This window comes from Oncorhynchus kisutch, linkage group LG28, assembly GCF_002021735.2.
Source record: "Oncorhynchus kisutch isolate 150728-3 linkage group LG28, Okis_V2, whole genome shotgun sequence".
Taxonomy (NCBI): Eukaryota; Metazoa; Chordata; class Actinopteri; order Salmoniformes; family Salmonidae; genus Oncorhynchus; species Oncorhynchus kisutch.
The window spans coordinates 24,493,516-24,515,190 of NC_034201.2; the positions used below are offsets into that span (position 1 = coordinate 24,493,516).

The following is a 21,675-nucleotide window of genomic DNA, read 5'->3' on the forward strand; positions in this document are numbered from 1 at the left end:
AATTAATCTTTCATGCAGGACTTGCAGCACAATCTGCATGACTTCTATTTTACAGGCTGACCACACCGCTCACGTTGCAAAATAAATGTAGAAATCTATGTTATTCAATTATTGCACCCACACTGCTCGTGCGCACCAACGAGCATGTGCGTTGCCAAGGGCTAAAATAGAAATCAGTTATATTTCTGACGCAGATCGCGTTGCAAGTCCTGCCTCTCCCATCTCCTCATTGGTTTATAGAAGCAGGTACCCATATGCCATCTCCTCATTGGTTATACCCACGTGGGTGACTGAAAGACAGTGGCGGTAATGCATCTAATTTATAAAAGTTGCCAATCGCAATATAAAGTCAAGAGAAGAAAAAGCCTGGAAGGAAGAGAGATGACTAGAAACAATTTGGTCGACCGTTTTATGTGTGGATTAATTGGCGGAGTAGAGGACCTTGTGCATTTCAGGTAATATAACAACTCAATGTTTATATCCCAGGACAAATTAGCTAGCAAGTGCAAGCTAACTAGCTAAATTGCCATAAATGTTTAATGCTTTTCGACCTGTCCCCAAATTAATAAAATTGGTTCAGAGTTTGTTTTGATATTTTAACCTGCCTGTGGTGACTGCGTTTGGTGTGGGGGGACAAAATCAATTTATGCACGATGGCGCACGATGCGCACGCGCGCAGCCGGTTTGGGATCCGTGTTAGCCCCTGGCAACGCAGACGCTAGTTGGCGCCGCGAGCAGTGTGGGTGTAATTAATTCAATAATATTGATTTCAAAATATATTTTGCAAAGCTGGCGGTGTAGTCAGCCTGTTACAGGATCAGTTGAACCTGGATGTAAATCGATTACATTTGATATATTTTGAAGTATTATGATGCATGCTATTCGAATATATATAACATCATGTGTACCATTTGCAAGTCTGGATAATGACACAGCAAGAAAATGTGAGAAAGCAAAAAAGAGAGATAATCGTGCCCTGCTATCAAAGGAATTCTAACCTTTTCAAGAGCAGGCTACAGTATTTGCGCTCCTCTCAGTTAACGTCCTTGGAAAACCCCTATCTGTATTGATTGTGTGGCCGTATAAACTACACCGCTTGAATGTCACGATGATTACGATGGAGCGAAATGAGGAGATTGATTGAATATATGATAGCTAGAAAGGGAGGAGACAGGTTGCCAAGGTGAATGTAGACTACGTTATTCTAGCCCTCATTACCAAATAGCGCTCGTAATTGCCGCTCGTCGTTCATGAAAGGCGATACCAAGGAACCAGAGGATGTTCGCGTGGAACGGAGGCGTAGCATCACTCACTGAATGGCTGCATGCTGTAGGGATGGAGAGGAAGTCATTTGCGCTCAAGGCAACAGATCAAAAACTTTATGATATCTGTATTTACTTTATTGATAAATACATCCGAAACACCTTGGTTCACCTGTTTCTCTTGCTGTCATAAACTGTGAGCTCCATTTCACGCCATTTCAATGGAACGGAGCGAGTACTGTCTCTGAGTTCAGTTCATCAGGATAACCTATCAGGACGCAAGGAGACGCACTGGCAACAAAGGTAAACAACGAGTTGCATTCACATTTTCATGATCAGATGTTATGGAAATGGTAGCTGTATCTCACAACCTGACATTCATCAGGTGCGCATGCGAAATAAGTATTGTTTCAGGGGCGTCATGCACCCATTATTTTAGAGGGGGCTTGAAGTAGGCTACATGAAGATGGTGTGTGTGGGGGGCACATAAGACGAAGAATTTTGCGTTTTTCAAACACATGAAACACATTTTTCCTCCCATCTAGAGCCACAATCATTCTATGTGAAAGCTATGTCTATTTTTCAACAGGTTATCTTAGCTAAGATGGTAGGACAAGCTACTCCATCTTGATTGATAGCTTGAAATGGCTTGATAACAATTATGGGGTTGAGAGATTGGGAACCTACACTATATTTACAACCCTTCAAATGAGTGGATTTGGCAATTTCAATCACACCCATTGCTAACAGGTTTGGGGAGGTTGTATGCAAAATAAGCATAGGACAACCCCATATGGTTCTCAGAATGTTATGTGCTAGCTGAAGTGCTTATCAATTTGTGATTTTTGAGGTCGGTTCAGTTTCTGTTCAATATATATAGTTTTTTATATCACGGATTCCGTTTATTAAAAAATAAATGAAGTGCACTATGCATTATGTTGTTTGAATGCTGTAAAAACACAGAATAAAACAAAAGTCCCGTGATGGTAGTGATGCCCATTACTGCTTATCACTTAACCATCATTTATTCACATTATTTTACTTTTATAAAATATTTAAGTCGTTGTGTATATTACATTTGTTTTATTTGATGACTTTATAATTTAATTCGAAGTCATAATCTCATCTCTATAGAGCTGCTGCCAATGCTGTCTGACAATATCACTATTTTAATAGTTCTTTAAAGTAAATAAGGCATACTTTTATGACTGCTGAATACCAACTATCAATCACTTAGATCATGTATTTCCATGTGAGGCATCTCGCGAAGCAACAGCTCCTTTCTATATCACCTCATGATCAAGCATTCTTCTCTATTCAGTAGAAGGCATAAAAGAAACACAGACCGGACAAGTACATGCGCAATGGATTATGGTCATTGTAGTTAATTACCACGTTTTATGCACTAAACTATCTAGAATTGGCCTGTTGGAAACTAAAACACCCTCTACTACATCGCACAGTTCAGGCTGGATCTGCTTTATCTCTATAAAAACTGTGCGATGTACGCATCGAGCTCACCAAAAAAAACGAAACGAAATGGAATTCAAATAATTGAACCGACATTGGTTAATTAGTTGTTTAAAAAAACAAAAATAACCAACATTTTGGTTAATCGCTCCGCACTAGCTATCTGGGAAGGATTAGCTGTATTGGGTCCCATTTAGCACCCATATAAAGGGCCCTGTTTTCCCAAAGAGATCTATGTACTGTTCTGATCCATCCTCTCTGATGTGTGAAACTGATACTCACCCTTTGAGGTCACCATCATAATGATGTTTGAACAGCTGAGATAATTTACTAGACAGGCCCGTGTCCATGTTTCTGATATTGCAGCGTCGTGTTTTGAAAATATTGCCTATTTCATAATTGATAATGATGGTCCCCTCCACCCTCTCTCCTCTCCCTGTTTGTTGAGCAGCGTAACATCAGTAGTACTCCATAAAGGTGCTAAAATCCATTGTCTGGGGTTCAGCGCACCAGAGGGGGGACTCGGAACGCCTCGGAACCTCACGGAACCCAGCGTGAGTGTGTAGAACCCCTGGGTCTGGCCCTGTGTCCTGGAGGAGGCAGCTGTGGGACAGACTGACACGTCACGTGGCGCTGCTCTGCCTGACCCCCTATACAGGCCTCACCCCTCAGAGGGCCCACTCAGTCTGCCTGGTGTGGAGAGGAGCAGGCCCTCAACCTCAGTGGGAAGGAGGAGTAGTGCTCTGTGTTTTTTTGTGATCAGAGTTTCCTAAGCGGTGATTTTTCAGGATACCTGGACGGTGGATGTGATTTAGACTATGAGTTTTGCAGTGAGACTGGAGTGAGAATGTAGAAGATCACCTTGTTTTACCTCTGAAGAACAACAGAACATCTGATTTGAAGTGACCTGCAGGCTGGAAAACAACTGATAATACCTGGCCTTTGGACTAGAGAAGAGCCTCTGAGACAGTGCTGTTGTTGTGTGTGTGTGTGTGTGTGTGTGTGTGTGTGTGTGTGTGTGTGTGTGTGTGTGTGTGTGTGTGTGTGTGTGTGTGTGTGTGTGTGTGTGTGTGTGTAAGCACACTAGACACCCAGTCCTCTTAACAGAATCAGGGCTGTTCTGTCACACTGATATAAGAGGATTACAACTCAACAGAAGACTACACATTCAACCAAACTCCTCTGGAGACTGGAGCCCTATCTTTCTCTTGAATGTTTTCCCTTGTCTCCTCAGTGGCAGCCAGTGCTATTTGATTTAACGTATCTTCCCAAGTCTAGTTGGCTCCTCATTTCACGCACCTCGGTAGTTCCAAGTCAACTAGTTCCTCATCACCATGGTGATGTCCCAGGGCACGTACACCTTCCTGGCCTGTTTCGCTGGGTTCTGGTTGGTGTGGGCTCTCATCGTCATGCTGTGCTGCTTTTGTAGCTTTGTCCAGCGTCGTCTGAAGAGGAGGAGGGAGGAGAGGCTGAGGGAGCAGTGTCTAAGGGCCCTGGAGATGGAGTCACTGGAGTGCCTGGGCACTGCGGGGTTGGCTGGGTACCCTCCATCCAGAGAGCCCCTCCAGTTCTGCCCCCCGCTGACCCTCTCCCCACCGCTGCACATTCCCCTATCCCTCCCCCAGGGCAGCTGGGCCTCCCCACAAGGTAAGGTACTCATTCTGTAACACTACTTTTTTACTAGAATGTTCTATCACACGCACGCACGCACGCACGCACGCAAACACGCACACACACACACACACACACACACACACACACACACACACACACACACACACACACACACACACACACACACACACACACACACACACACACACACACACTGGCCCGCTGCACAGGAACAGGAACAGGTGTGGAGGGTAGGATTGACTGAAGCTCAATTAGGGGGGGGGGATTGAGATTAGAGGTCGACCGATTAATCGGAATGGCCGATTAATTAGGGCTGAATTCAAGTTTTCATAACAATCGGAAATCGGTATTTTTGGGCGCCGATTTGCCGATTATTTGTATTTTTGTATTTTTTATTTTTTTTATACCTTTATTTAACTAGGCAAGTCAGTTAAGAACACATTCTTATTTTCAATGATGGCCTAGGAACGGTGGGTTAACTGCCTTGTTCAGGGGCAGAACGACAGATTTCCACCTTGTCAGCTCGGGGGACCCAATCTTGCAACCACTCCACAAGGAGACTGCCTGTTACGCGCATGCAGTAAGCCAAGGTAAGTTGCTAGCTAGCATTAAACTTATCTTATAAAAAACAATCAATCATAATCACTAGTTAACTACACATGGTTGATGATATTACTAGATATTATCTAGCGTGTCCTGCGTTGCATATAATCTGACTGAGCATACAAGTATCTAAGTATCTGACTGAGCGGGGGTAGGCAGAAGCAGGCGTGTAAACATGAATTCAAACAGCACTTTCGTGCGTTTTGCCAGTAGCTCTTCATTGTGCTTCAAGCATTGAGCTGTTTATGACTTCAAGCCTATCAACTCCCGAGATGAGGCTGGTGTAACCGAAGTGAAATGGTTAGCTAGTTAGCGCGCGCTAATAGCGTTTCAAACGTCACTCGCTCTGAGCCTTGAGGTGGTTGTTTCCCTTGCTCTGCATGGGTAACGCTGCTTCGATGGTGGCTGTTGTCGTTGTGTTGCTGGTTCGAGCCCAGAGAGGGACGATAGCTATACTGTTACACTGGCAATACTAAAGTGCCTATAAGAACATCCAATAGTCAAAGGTTAATGAAATACAAATGGTATAGAGGGAAATAGTCCTATAATTCCTATAATAAATACAACCTAATACTTCTTACCTGGGAATATTGAAGACTCATGTTAAAAGTAACCACCAGCTTTCATATGTTCTGAGCAAGGAACTGAAACGTTAGCTTTCTTATATGGCACATATTGCACTTTTACTTTCTTCTCCAACACTTTGTTTTTGCATTATTTGAACCAAATTGAACATGTTTCTTTATTTACTTGAGGCTAAATTGATTTTATTGATGTATTATATTAAGTTAAAATAAGTGTTCATTCAGTATTGTTGTAATTGTCATTATTACAAATAAAAAAAATAAAAAATTGGCCAATTAATCGGTATCGTCTTTTTTGGTCCTCCAATAATCGGTATCGGTATCTACGTTGAAAAATCATAATCGGTCGACCTCTAGTTGAGATGGGAGCAGAAGACACATTTTTGTTGTTCACTGTAACTAATGGACAAAGTATATTGTATTTGTAACGGCGTTCTTCGTTTGTAGAAAGAGAGTCGGACCGAAATGCAGGTGGTTACTCATGTCTTTAATGAAGAAAATCGTGACGATACATGAAATAACTAATAAATACAAAAACAACAAACGGAACGTGAAACCTAATACAGCCTATCTGGTGAACACTACACAGAGACAGGAACAATCACCCACGAAATACAAAGCGAACTCAGGCTACCTAAATACGGTTCCCAATCAGAGGCAACGAGAAGCACCTGACTCTGATCGAGAACCGCCTCAGGCAGCCAAGCCTACACTCAACACACCCCTAATCAACCACAATCCCAATGCCTACAAAAAAAAACAATACGACAACACAATAACCCATGTCACACCCTGGCCTGAACAAATAATTAAAGAAAACACAAAATACTAAGACCAAGGCGTGACAGTATTGCATTGTATTGTAGAGAAGTCAGCCAGAGTTGATGTGGGCCATCATTCAAACAAAGAGATACCTCCCTGGCCACCAGTGCATATCCAAACTATGATAGCATATAATGACAATAAATTCCAAAAACTATGTTGGTACTCTTTTGTCCACTATTTCATAGTTAATATAATTATATTCTTAGCTCAAAATATATTCAATAGTAGTAGTCATTTATAAAGGGCACCATGCAGGGTTCAATATGGAACCATTTTAGTTCAGTCAAGAAGAACCTCTAGGGTTCTGATCAAAGATGAAAGGATTCAATATAGAACTTTTAGGGGTTCCATATATGAAGCAAGCAATAGAAGCCTTTTTGGTTCTATAAGGAACCTTTTTCTCTAAGGGTGTATGCAACTCTTGACAGCTTTCACATATTGTCCCTTTCCAGTTCAATATGAACGCAACATAAATATACAAAGAGCATAACCCAGAAGACACCTGCAGTTTTCTGTACATTTCAAGCTACAGCAGTGACAGCAGGGACTCTAAAGGCATTTTGCTGTAGGCTTTCATCATAGCTTTCTGCGTTCCTTTGTGGGTGACATGGTGACAGTTAGCGCTGTAGAGTAGGCAGTGCGTGGGCAGAGCGGTGACAGAGTTAGCAGCACAGCAGCCAGCGCAATGACAGACTGCTAGCAGCTCGACATTTAGTAGGCGCCAACAGCATAGCAGTCAGTCAGTGGAGTGAAAGGTAAACTAGCCATTGAAATAGACAGAGAGCGAGCAAGCACAAAGCCAGATAGAGGAACTCAGTACCAGGGCAGCAGGACAGGGTGGTTAAGGCGAACACCTTAAAGTAGGAGGAATCTGTTCATTGGGAAGACAGCCGCTTATAAAGGGAAAGGAAATTTGGATTTTTATTTATAAAGGCAAGTAAGTTACGAACAAATTGTTATTTACAATGACGGCCTACCCCGGTCAAACTCAGACGACGCTGGGCCAATTGTGTGCCGCCCTATGGGACTCCCAATCACAGCTGGTTGTGATACAGCCTGGAATCAAACCAGGGTCTCTAGTGATGTCTCTAGTGATGCCTCTAGCACTGAGATGCAGTGCCTTAGACCACTCCACCACTCGGGATCCCCTCCCCCAAATGACATAGCGCCAAGAAATAAAATGGACACAAAATGATTGATATTCAAGGCACAGCTTGTGTTCAGAAATGTAATTGAACAAGCTTCATTTACATTTTTAATTGCAATTTTCTCATGCTGAGATCCATCGGCCTGCAGCATTGGAGAGGGCATGTTCCAATAATAACTCCCACCCTGCAGCTGCTGCTGTGCTTACGTCATGTCCTTGGCGACAGTGGTGGGCCCCGGGGCCCCAGGGCCACTGAGGCTGAGATTAGCAATCATATCCCTAGGGGAGGTGGCTCCGCTCTGGGCTGTCCCTGAGCCGTGTCCCCCCTTTCACCACCCTCCTCAGCCCTGCCAACCCTCTGCACTTGTTGGCCCTCTCTTTGTCCAGAGGCATTGCTGACACGGGAAACAAACATGACCACCTGGTTCATGAAACATTCCTCTCATCTCCCAGTGGAAATAGCTCCAGTGCTCTGGGCCTCTGTTGTTACTGTATCGAAGCTTGCTTAGTGTTTATTTATACATATAGAGGCTGGGGCTAATATTACAAAGGAGGCCAGAGCAGGGCGTTATGAACATGTGGTGGAAAAGGGATCATAACAACATTGGTGTAATTGGTTGTGGAGATGTAGACATACGCAGACAGCAGATCTAAACATTACTGCCACCATGATGACACTTCCAACACATGCTGTGGAGGATTTCCATATCAGACGTTCTATATCCTTAACATCAATTGGTTGTTGTGTTTTTAGTGAGCAGCAACATTTCTTCCAGTTGAAAAACACTCTGAAGTGCAAAGTGGTATCGCTCACTGCCTGGAATAAATAGTAGTATAGGCAGACTGTGGGTGTGCTTTGAAAGAAATGGAGGCTGGGAAATGGAGTTTATGATTAACCATGTTATCCATGTTATGACCATGTCTAAGCGCACACAAGTACCTCTCCCTTTACCAGGCTGGGTTTCCACACATTACTAGAGAAATGATAACACTAGAGGAAGTACCAGGTGTGGTCAGAGGCTCTGAGACAATCATGTCTCAGAGCTCTAAATCAAATCAAAACACATTTTATTTGTCTCATACACGTGTTTAGCAGATGGTATTGCGGGTGTAGCGAAATGCTTGTCTACGGACAATTCCTTCAACCTCACGGCTTGGTTTTTGCTCTAACATGCACTGTCAATTGTGGGACCTTATATAGACAGATGTGTGCCTTTCCATATCATGTCCAATCAATTGAATTTACCCCAGGTGGACTCCAATCAAGTTGTAGAGACAGCTCAAGGATGATCAATGGAAACAGGATGCACCTGAGCAAAATTTAGAGTCTGAAAGCAAAGGGTCTGAATACTTATGTAAATAAGGTATTTCTGTTTTTTATTTGTAATACATTTGCCAACATTTCTAAAAACCTGTTTTCACTTTGTCATTATGGGGTATTGTGTGTAGATGAGGAACATGTTTTATTTAATCCATTTTAGAATAATGCCGTAACATAACAAAATGTGGAAAACAATCTACCCGCTCTCTTCTAATCTCCTCTACTCCCACCTTTTCTGTTCCTCTGGGTTTTCTCTCTGTGAGCTGTAAAGGGATTGAAGACAGATGATTGTGCTTTAATACATCAGTAAATTAGCCTCCCACTTGTGGCTTGAGTGTTCCTGTCAGACAAATATCCCATTAATCTCTCTTCACACTGTGTGTGTGTATGTGTGTGTGTGTGTGTGTGTGTGTGTGTGTGTGTGTGTGTGTGTGTGTGTGTGTGTGTGTGTGTGTGTGTGTGTGTGTGTGTGTGTGTGTGTGTGCGCATACACGCTTGTGTGTGAAGCCATTTAGCAATATAAAAAAACTGTCAGAATTGAGTCATCAAAGAAGCCTTTACTGTAGGCCACTGTAGTAATCAATGGAATGCTCACCGCTCAACCTATGTTGATTCACAGTTTAAAGGCAAAGCTGTAAGTGTAGGACTTGGCAGTGGTATCAGTAACTCCAGATGTAAAGTCAGTCATTTGAGCTGACTGAGGCGTCGAAGGAGTTACATTAACATTATGTAATAGCCGGTCAGTTTACCAATGATGATCTCCCACACAACCCTGTCCACAGGAACCCTTACTGTGTCGATGGGAAAGGGGGAACTAATATACAAGTGTCTGTTTCTCCCCAGAGACGGACGTGTTTGGGAAGCCCCCCTGCTACGAGGAGGCTGTTCTGATGGAGGACCCCCCTCCCCCCTACTGTGAAGTGTTGGCTGACAGCCGGGGGGGCACCTACACCAAGCTCACCCCCCAGGCCTCCAGGCTGCAGCAGCAGGAGCCTGAGACCTCCAAGACTCCCCCTGTCACAGTGTTCTCTGAGCGGGGCTACTCCTCCTTGATCCGCCTGCCCACCGCCCGACGCTGGGACTCCCTGGGTCACCTGCTCTCCACAATGGACCTCAACCACAACACCCTCCCCTCGGAGCCCCTCTCTCTGCAGGCCCAGGCCACCGTCACCATGCCCCGCGAGGGCCGGACTCACACACACCCAGAGCTAGGGCTGAGAAGTATCCATGGTCTCCAGGGGCTCAGGGGGCTAGAGCAGAGTTGTGGCTTGCCCACAGCCTTCCCTCTGCTGGGTCGCAGCACAGCCGTGTAGGCCTGACTAACCCTCCTGGAGGTGGGGGTCAGACTGGAGCTAAGGACACTTGGTTGAGGTGGAGAGGCGTTGGGTTGGGTTTGAGGAGTTGCATCTGGGTTGTAGAGTTGGACTAATGATGAAGGGGATAGAGGAGGAGAAATGTCCTCCAGACTCCCAGCCGCCAGAGGTGTTGACAGAGTGAGATGGGACACCCTTTCTAAAGATGGTCTCTCTTCCCAGCCTTCCTCTCATCCTCCCTCCATTATCTGTCTCTCTCTCTCCCTACATTTCTTTCTATTCTCTATATCTCTGTAGTTGTGTTGATCTCTCTATTCTCTGCAGCGTCGCAGCCTGATGCAGAGCAGCTATTATATGAGTCTGCTGTTGCCATAGCTCCCTGGAACTGTCTGTTGCCCATGACACCTTGGGCCCCTAGCGACCTCTCCTCCTCGCCAAATTTCTAAAGACATTTTCATAGCCTTTCTTTGTATGACTGCAGGTTGAAAGAGGGGGAACTCTTTAATGACCTGCAGTAGCTCTGTGTTGCTGTTTCTCTTGATGTATAGTATGTACAGTGAAGGACCAAGAAAGACATGTTGGGGCATTCAGCCCAAGTAACTATCGCCCTGCTCGAACCATTACAATGTGCAATGGAAACTCTGTTTTGTATCGAAAAAGCTCTTCTTCAGCATTACTGTCATATCTTCAAGATGTTCTGAAGTGGACTATGAATATCAATTTGATAACCCCCAGCTGGGGATTGTTGCTCCTCAGTGTACAGCAACTGTGTGTGTATGTGTGTGCCTGCGTGTGTCTGTCTGTGTGTGTGTGTATGTGGTTGCTATCTGTCCACGAGGGAAGTGTTTTATCAAGATTGTGATTGTAAATCCATTTCTTTCTTTCTCTCCCTCCGTCATTATCCCTCTGTCTTACTCTCAAGCTACTCATCAGGCTAGATGTCGCTGGGAGACGCTCTCCTTCGCATTGCCATGGGGGTGCTACAGTACATATAGCAGACACCATCACAGAAAATGTAATCTGTCATGGTAGAAAAACAAAGCTATCACCATGCACCAAGCAATTGCAGAGATGGGATTTCTGTTCCTTTTCCTGATTTAAAAAAAAAAAGTTTATTCAGCTATGAAATGCTTTTGCAGGGGGAATGGAATCTATCCAATCCTGACCTCCCTTACTACCCTGTTAAGCCTATTAGGAACAGTGTTACCACCAAGGTCCACCGCTTTGTTATTAGCTGTTATGTAACCCAATTCAATCACATTACATAATCCACTGAAATTAATGGAGTATTTGATGGCCTGGGCTTACTTGGCAGTACCCTTGAGATGCTCGGACAAATTAGGAAGCTTGTCAGTGCAAAGCTGAAGTGCTGTCCTCAAGGAGCTTATATAAATGTAGAGATAGGGAACATACAGTACCCAACGCCAGGAGAGAGAGAGATGAGAGGGAGAGGGAGAGAATGAGAGAACTACTTGAGGCCATGAGATAATGTTATTATTGAGAGGTAAAAAGTATTTCAGTTTGAATCTATACAGACAGTGCCACAGTTTGTCCTGGGTTCTATTGATATATTATGGTAGTTTGTTGTTCTGTGTAACATAGCATTGAGACATCCATTAAGTTTATTTTGGATGCTGTAACGGCTCTCGTCGAAAGGAGTGGACCAAAGCACAGCGTGCAAAGTGTTCATGATTATTTTATTTTAAAAAACACACAAACAAAATAACAAACGTGAAAACGAAAGCGCACAGTTCTGTCAGGCAGAAACACTAAACAGAAAACAAGATCCCACAAAACCCAAAAGGAAAATGACAACTTATATGTGATCCCCAATCAGAGACAACGATAGACAGCTGCCTCTGATTGGGACACACACACACACACGCACACACACACACACACACACACACGGCCAAAAACAAAGAAATATAAAACATAGACTTTCCCACCCGAGTCACACCCTGACCTAACCAAACATAGAAAATAATAAGGAACTCTAAGGTCAGGGTGTGACAGATGCTGATATTTAAGATTTTTTTAACCAAAAGTATAGTCTACAGCAGGTATTCCCAAACTGGGGCAATGCTGTCGGGGTACGCCAAATAAAAATGTGTTTCGCATTTTATTTAAATACATTTAAAAAATATAATTTTCAAACAGTCCATTTATATTTTCCAACTTGGCTATATGAGTGTATGGGTGTATGGGTGGGTATATGGGTGAGGTTTTTTTATCGCCTGAGTAGCCTCGTTACACTGCCAATTTTTTTTTTAACCATCTAGTGTTAAGCGAAATAACAACACAATGTCAAATACATGTAGCCTAGTCAAATAATTAACATCCAATCACATTAACCGTTACTCTCTCGCGGGAATTCCACTAACGGTCCGTATGTAGCCAAACGTAGCTGCTGCTCATTCCGTTTGCTCGAAAATTGATAAATGGTTAAAAAAAGTAGTACTACTACTAAAAAGCAGTACTACACCTGCACTACACCTGCACCTGTCGACGACAAGTTGTTCTGCTTCCACAAGCACATCCAATGCTAGCGTCAGTAATTCTACATTTGTTGTTAGCCCAGCTAGCATGGACACTGACAGTTGTGAATCTGATGCACCCGAAGAGCTACTGCCCCCTTACCTAGGAAAGCACCGAACAACAGACAGGTACGTTGGACCATCAAAGAGGCACAAATAAGATGAGAACTACATTGATTTGAGGTTCACTTATATTGGGAGTAGCCACAGTGTGTTATATGTGCAAAAGTACTATCTCACAACTCGATTAAACCTTCACTCTTGCGCAGACATTTAGAAACAAAACATGGCCATTTCAAAAATAAGCCATAGGAGTTTTTTTGAGCGAGAATTAAGATGACTTTTAAGTATTAAGACATGTATAAAAGCAACAGACACCATTAATAAGAAGGGGCTAGAAGCATCTTAAATGGTGAGCTACCGAGTGGCTAGGACAGGAAAGCCCCATACTATTGTGGAGGACATAATTCCTGCTGCCCCAGATATGGCTGGGACAATGCTGGGGGAAAAGGCCCCAAAAACTATAGAGACAAGGTCTTCATCAAACAACACTGTTTCACGACGCATCAGTGACATGGCAGGAGATATCTGTAAAGATGGCGCAAAAGCTAAGACAGGGAGACATAGTGGAGTGGTAATGCGCGTGCAAGCAGTGGCTCCCGACGCCACTCGGGTACAATGCAGCATCCACCGAGAGGCTCTTGCTGCCAAAGGAATGCCTGACAGCTTGAAATACGTTTTGGACACTACAGTGAAAATGGTTAACTTTGTTAAAGCAAGGCCCCTGAACTCTCGTGTATTTTCTGCACTATGCAATGGTATGGGCATCGACCATATAACGCTTTTACAACATACAGAAGTGCGCTGGTTATCAAGGGGCAAAGTATTTACATTTTGTTTTTAATTGAGAGACGAGCTTAAAGTTTTCTTTACTGACCATAATTTTCACTTGTCTGACTGTTTGCATGATGACGAGTTTCTCACAGGACTGGCCTATCTGGGTGATGTCGCCTGAATGATCTGAATCTAGGATTACAGGGACTTTCTGCAACTATAATCAATGTGTGGGACAAAATTGAGGCTGTGATTAAGAAGTTGGAGCTCTTCTCTGTCTACATTAACAAGGACAACACACAGGTCCATCATTGTATGATTTTTTTGTGTGCAAATGAACTCAAGCTTACAGACAATGTCAAATGTGATATAGCGAATCACCTGAGTGAGTTAGGTGCACAATTACAGAGGTACTTTCCCGAAATGGATGACACAAACAACTGGATTCGTTATCCCATGCCCTGCCTCCAGTCCACTTACCGATATCTGAGCAAGAGAGCCTCCTCGAAAATGCAACAAGCGGTTCAGTGAAAATGGAATTGAATCAGAAGCCACTGCCAGATTTCTGGATTGGGCTGCACTCAGAGTATCCTGCCTTGGCAAATCACACTGTTAAGACACAGATGCCCTTTGCAACCACGTACATGTGAGACTGGATTTTTGGCCCTCACTAGCATGAAAACTAAATACAGGCACAGACTATGTGTGGAAAAAGACTGAGACGCTTTCCAATACAATCCAACATTGCAGAGTTATGTGCATCCTTTCAAGCACACCCTTCTCATTAACCTGTGGTGAGTTATTCACATGTTTTGATTAACAAATAAGGTTTTATATGTAAGATGGCTAAGTAAAGAGAAAAATGATTGATTATTATTATATTATTATTTGTGCCCTGGTCCTATAAGAGCTCTTTGTCACTTCCCACAAGCCGTGTTGTGACAAACTCACACTCATTCTTATGTTTAATAAATGTATCGTATAGTGTGTGTGTGTGTGGCAGGCTTACAATGATGGCAAAAAACAACATTTGAGAGTGCGCTGACCCTGGTGCTAGAGGGGGTACACAGCTGGATGTTGAATGTTTGAAGGGGTACAGGACTATAAAAAGTTTGGTAACCACTGATCTACAGTATATAGAAAATTGCATTGAGACAATCATTTGAAGAACTTACATGCTTTTCTTTTTCAGAACAATCAAAACAAACAAGTGAAGCTGATTGTCATGGCTCCTGAATGTACTAATTCATGCTTTAAGTGTAACTGAAAATGAACACTATTTAATTTGATGTGTTTCTATCCATGCTTAAAGTATGTTGAATATTATTTTGACAAAGGTTTTGTCTGTTTAATCACACAACTTGTCACATACAGTACTCTATATTAACTGACAATTGCCTCCCTGAGCTGTCATGCATTGATTCCAGTTTATTTCATTGTACCACGTTTGTTTTGTTTGTGCTGTTTTTATGTTCTGTCTTTCCTCTCCCCCGCAACAGGAGAAGGAAAAGACAGAGGTGTATGCCACTGTCCTCCATCCTCCAGTGGCATATGTGTTGCTAGGTAACCACCAGGCCAGAGCTCTAGCTAGCTAGTCTGTTTAGAGTGCAAGGGAACATCAGCTGTGTGGCCAGTCAGAGCATACTCATTCAGAGCACATTGGGGATGGTGCACATGGCTAGGATACATGGCTTCTAGCGTAGGACCGGGACTGTCAGTAGTGTCTGACGACTGACATCCACTGGGTTTCCCTTCCCAGGGCTCGCTAAACACAGTTGGAACTGGAACTTTCTGTCTAGCTGTCAATGTGACGGCCATTTTGAGGAAATTGATAAAATGCCCTGATGGAGTGGACCGTTCCTCCAATATTGGATTGACATCATTGTGGGAGATCCATCATTTGAGGATATATCCAAATACCATCTAAGGGAGCATATCTGTCCAGATAGGCTACAGATTGATTTGACCTAAAGCAAGAAATGGCCCTGTTATACTATGGACTCTCAGTGACTGACATCCCACACATACTGTGAATATACAAACTGTTTTGCTGTGAATGAATGTACATACAACATGTAGCATGTAAAGTATTCTCTATACGTCTGACTGCAGGAGCTGTTCTCTGTTAGTCACTCCTACATCTGCTGCTACTACTGTACTGTATGGATGTCTAAATAATTGCACTCTATTCCCTATATAGTGCACTGCTTTTGATCAGGGCCCATATAGGTGTAATGGCGTTCTTCGTTTGTTGAGAGAGAGTCGGACCGAAATGCAGCGGGTGGTTAATCATGATCTTTAATAAAGAAAACGGCGATACATGAAATAACAAAATAAATACGAAAACAACAAACGGAACGTGAAACCTAATACAGCCTATCTGGTGAACACTACACAGAGACAGGAACAATCACCCACGAAAGACAAAGCGAACTCAGGCTACCTAAATACGGTTCCCAATCAGAGGCAACGAGAAGCACCTGACTCTGATCAAGAACCGCCTCAGGCAGCCAAGCCTAACTAGACACACCCCTAAACCTAGCAATCCCAAATCCTATAAAACCCCAATACGAACCACAACACATAAACCCATGTCACACCCTGGCCTGACCAAAATATATAACGAAAACACAAAATACTAAGACCAAGGCGTGACAGAACCCCCCCCCCCAAGGTGCGGACTCCCGGACGCACCTCAAAACCATAGGGAGGGTCCGGGTGGGCGTCTGTCATTGGTGGCGGCTCCGGCTCGGGACGTGGACCCCACTTCATTAATGTCCTAGTTCCTCCCCTTCGCGTCCTGGGATAATCCACCCTCGCCGCCGACCATGGCCTAATAGTCCTCACCCAGAACCCCACAGAACTAAGGAGCAGCTCGTAACTGAGGGGCATCTCGGGACTGAGGGGCAGCTCGGGACTGAGGGGCAGCTCGGGACTGAGGGGCAGCTCGGGACTGAGGGGCAGCTCGGGACTGAGGGGCAGCTCGGGACTGAGGGGCAGCCCGGAACTGAGGGGCAGCCCGGAACTGAGGGGCAGCCCGGAACTGAGGGGAAGCCCAGTACTGAGAGGAAGCCCAGTACTGAGAGGAAGCCCAGTACTGAGAGGAAGCCCAGTACTGAGATGAAGCTCAGGTAGGTAGTAGGCTCCGGTAGATCCTGGCTGGCTGGCGGATCTGGAAGATTCAGGTTGACTAGCAGATCTGGAAGATTCTGGTTGACTGGCGGATCTAGCTGCTCTATGCAGACTGACAGCTCTGACTGCTCCATGCAGGCTGACAGCTCCTTGCAGACTGTCAGCTCTTTGCAGACTGACAGCTCTGACTGCTCCATGCAGGCTGACAGCTCCTTGCAGACTGACAGCTCCTTGCAGACTGACAGCTCCTTGCAGACTGGCAGCTCCTTGCAGACTGACAGCTCTGACTGCTCCATGCAGGCTGACAGCTCCTTGCAGACTGGCAGCTCCTTGCAGACTGGCAGCTCCTTGCAGACTGGCAGCTCCTTGCAGACTGACAGCTCCTTGCAGACTGGCAGCTCCTTGCAGACTGGCAGCTCCTTGCAGACTGACAGCTCTGGCTGCTTCATGCAGACTGGCAGCTCCTTGCAGACTGGCAGCTCCTTGCAGACTGGCAGCTCCTTGCAGACTGGCAGCTCCTTGCAGACTGACAGCTCCTTGCAGACTGACAGCCCCTTGCAGACTGGCAGCTCTGGCTGCTTCATGCAGACTGACAGCACCCTGCAGACTGGCAGCTCCTTGCAGACTGGCAGCTCTTTGCAGACTGACAGCTCTGGCTGCTTCATGCAGACTGACAGCTCTGACTGATCCATGCAGGCTGACAGCACCCTGCAGACTGGCAGCTCCTTGCAGACTGGCAGCTCCCTGCAGACTGGCAGCTCAGGCTGCTTCAAACAGGCAGGAGGCTCCGGCAGCGCTGTAGAGAGAGAAGGCTCTGATAGCGCTGAACAGGCGGGAGACTCCGACAGCGCAGGAGAGGAGGAAAACGCTGGCTGCGCTGAACAGGCGGGAGACTCCGACAGAGCAGGAGAGGCGAGGCGCACTGTAGGCCTGATGCGTGGTGCGGGCACTGGTGATACTGGAGCGAGGACACGCACAGGAAGCCTGGTGCGGGGAGCTGCTACCGGAGGACTGGTGTGTGGAGGTGGCTCTGGATAGACCGGACCGTGCAGGCACACTGGAGCTCTTGAGCACCGAGCCTGCCCAAGCTTACCTGGCTCGATGCCCACTCTAGCCCGGCAAATTCGAAGGGCTGGTATGAACTGTACCGGGCTATGCACCTGCACTGGAGACACCGTGCGCTCACTAGCATAACACGGTGCCTGCCCGGTCTCTTTAGCCCACCGGAAAGCACAGGGAGTTTGCGCAGGTCTCCTACCTGGCATAGCCATACTCCCTGTAAGCCCCCCCCCAATAATTTTTTGGGGTTGCTTCTCGGGCTTCCTTGCCAACCGTGTTCCCTCGTATCGCCGGCTCCTATCTCCTGCTGCCTCTGCTTCCTCCTTGGGGCAGCGATATTCACCAGGCTGAGCCCAGGGTCCTCTTCCGTCTAATATCATCTCCCAAGACCAGAAGTCCTTATATCGCTGCTCCTCATGATTAACAGGGAGAGTTGGCTCAGGTCTGACTCCTGACTCTGCCACTCTCTCCCTGAGCCCCCCCCCCAATACATTTTTTGGGGTGACTTTCGGGTTTCGCTCTGCGCCTCCGTGTTTTCCTTTTCGACTCCATTCGCCTATAGCCTTCTTCGCACTGCTCAAGCGAATCCCATGCGGGCTCCTGCACTCTCTCTGGGTCGGCCGCCCACCTGTCGATTTCTTCCCACGTCGTATACTCCATGCAATTGCTGTCCATAACGTCCTCCCATGTCCATTCCTCCTTTCGCTTTTCCTGCGGTCGCTGCCTGTAACCACGCCGCTCGGTCCGTGTGTGGTGGGTGATTCTGTAACGGCGTTCTTCGTTTGTTGAGAGAGAGTCGGACCGAAATGCAGCGTGGTGGTTACTCATGTCTTTAATGAATAAATGGTGACGATACATGAAATAACTAATAAATACAAAAACAACAAACGGAACGTGAAACCTAATTACAGCCTATCTGGTGAAACTACACAGAGACAGGAACAATCACCCACGAAAGACAAAGCGAACTCAGGCTACCTAAATACGGTTCCCAATCAGAGGCAACGAGAAGCACCTGACTCTGATCAAGAACCGCCTCAGGCAGCCAAGCCTAACTAGACACACCCCTAAACCTAGCAATCCCAAATCCTATAAAACCCCAATACGAACCACAACACATAAACCCATGTCACACCCTGGCCTGACCAAAATATATAACGAAAACACAAAACACTAAGACCAAGGCGTGACAATAGGCCTTACAGTGCCTCCCGAAAGTATTCATACCCCTTGACTTATTCCACAATTTGTTGTGTTACAGCCTGAATTCAAAACAGATGAAATAAATACAAATCTCACCCATCTACACACAATACCCCATGATAATGACAAAGTGAAAACATGTTTTTCGAAATGTATTGAAAATAAGATGCAGAAATATCAAATCTAAAAACACTTTGTAGAAGCAAACTTGGCATCGATTGCAGCTGTGACTCTTTCTGGGTAAGTCTCTAAGAGCTTTGCACACCTGGATTGTACAATATTTGCATTATTCTTTAAAAAATTCATGTCAATCATTGCTAGACAGCCATTTTCAAGTCTTGCCATAGATTTTCAAGACGATTTAAGTCAACGCTGTAACTACTGTAGGCTACAGAGTAGTTACAGCTTTATTTGCACATTATTATTAAAACATGTCTTCAAGCTCTGTCAAGTTGGTTATTGATCACTGCTAAACAGCCATTTTCAAGTCTTTCCATAGATTTTCAAGCCGATTTAAGTCAAAAGTGTAACTAAGCCACTCGGGAACATTCAATGTCGTCTTGGTAAGAAACTCCGGTATATATTTAGCCTTGTGTTTTAGGTTATTGTCTCGCTAAAAGGTGAATTTATCTCCCACTGTCTGTTGGAAAGCAGACTGAGCAAGGTTTTCCTCTAGGATTTTGCCTGTGCTTACTTACCGTAGCTCTATTTAGTTTATTTTTATTTTTGAAAAACTCCCTAGTCCTTGCCATTGACAAGCATACCCATAACATGATGCAACCACCATGCTTGAAAATATGAAGACTGGTACTCAGTGATGTGTTGTGTTGGATTTGCTCCAAACATAATGCTTTGTATTCAGGACATAAAGTTCATTTCTTTGACACATTTTTATTGTTTTACTTTAGTGCCTTGCAAACAGGGTGCATATTTTGCTATATTTTTATTCTTTACAGGCTTCCTTCTTTTCAGTCTGTCATTTAGGTTGGTATTGTGGAGTAACTACAATGTTGTTGATCCATCCTCAGTTTTCTATCACAGCCATGAAACTCTGTAACTGTTTTAAAGACACCACTGGCCTCATGGTGAAATACCTGAGTGGTTTCCTTCCTCCCCGGCAACTGAGTTAGGAAGGATGCCTGTATCATTGTAGTGACTGGGATATTAACTACTTCACCATGCTCAAAGGGATATTCAATGTCTGCCTTTTTCAAATCCATCTACCAATAGGTGCCCTTTTTTGCGTGGCATTGGAAAAACCTCCCTGGTCTTTGTGGCTGAATCTGTGTTTGAAAGTCACTGCTCGACTGAGGGACCTTACAGATAATTGAAGGTATGAGGTTGTATCGATGTGCACTGAGAGTCGGGAAGCAAGTTCAGGGAGTGAGTGTTTTAATCAAATAAATGGGTTGGCGCCCCCCCCCCCCCCTTGGGTTGTGCCGTGGCGGAGATCTTTGTGGGCTATACTCAGCCTTGTCTCAGGATGGTAAGTTGGTGGTTGAAGATATCCCTCTAGTGGTGTGGGGGCTGTGCTTTGGCAAAGTGGGTGGGGTTATATCCTTCCTGTTTGGCCCTGTCCGGGGGTGTCCTCGGATGGGGCCACAGTGTCTCCTGACCCCTCCTGTCTCAGCCTCCAGTATTTATGCTGCAGTAGTTTATGTGTCGGGGGGCTGGGGTCAGTTTGTTATATCTGGAGTACTTCTCCTGTCCTATTCGGTGTCCTGTGTGAATCTAAGTGTGCGTTCTCTAATTCTCTCCTTCTCTCTTTCTTTCTCTCTCTCGGAGGACCTGAGCCCTAGGACCATGCCCCAGGACTACCTGACATGATGACTCCTTGCTGTCCCCAGTCCACCTGGCCATGCTGCTGCTCCAGTTTCAACTTCCACCTGACTGTGCTGCTGCTCTAGTTTCAACTGTTCTGCCTTATTATTATTGGACCATGCTGGTCATTTATGAACATTTGAACATCTTGGCCATGTTCTGTTATAATCTCCACCCGGCACAGCCAGAAGAGGACTGGCCACCCCACATAGCCTGGTTCCTCTCTAGGTTTCTTCCTAGGTATTGGCCTTTCTAGGGAGTTTTTCCTAGCCACCGTGCTTCTACACCTGCATTGCTTGCTGTTTGGGGTTTTAGGCTGGGTTTCTGTACAGCACTTTGAGATATCAGCTGATGTACGAAGGGCTATATAAATAAATTTGATTTGATTTGATTTGATTTGAAATGGAACATAATACAAACCAAGAAACACTAACAGCACACAGACATGAAACTGAAACAGAAACAAAGCCTGGCGAAAGAACAAAAGGGAGTGACATATATAGGGAAGTGATGGAGTCCAGGTGGGTCTGATGACGCACAGGTGCGTGTAACGATGATGACAGGTGTGCACCATAAAGAGCAGCCTGGTGACCTAGAGGCCGGAGAGGGAGCACACGTGACAGAGGTACAGAGATGTAGGTAGTTATTCAAAAATCATGTTAAACACTATTATTGCACACAGAGTGAGTCAATGCAACTTATGTGACTTGTTAAGCAAATTAATTGAATATTTATTGACAAATGTTTTATTAATTGTGCCATAAACAAAGCAGGGAAAAAGGGCTACCTAAGGTTCCCAATCAGAGACAACAATAGACAGCTGTCCCTGATTGAGAACCATACCCGGCCAAAACATAGAAACACCAAATCATAGAAAACTAAACATAGAATGCCCACCCCAAATCACACCCTGACCAAACCAAATAGAG

At 45.0% G+C, this 21,675-nt stretch overlaps 1 protein-coding gene across 1 annotated transcript; it reads left to right on the forward strand.

The window, feature by feature from the left end:
- Positions 1–1,090: 1,090 nt before the first annotated feature.
- LOC109873194 (proline-rich protein 7-like) lies at positions 1,091–15,718 on the forward strand. The gene is made up of 3 exons (XM_031808498.1): positions 1,091–1,565; positions 3,184–4,379; positions 9,691–15,718. Exons 2-3 carry the CDS (start codon positions 4,067–4,069, stop codon positions 10,158–10,160), a joined length of 783 nt encoding a protein of 260 aa, XP_031664358.1. The 5' UTR covers positions 1,091–1,565; positions 3,184–4,066; the 3' UTR covers positions 10,161–15,718.
- The last annotated feature ends 5,957 nt before the right edge of the window (positions 15,719–21,675 follow it).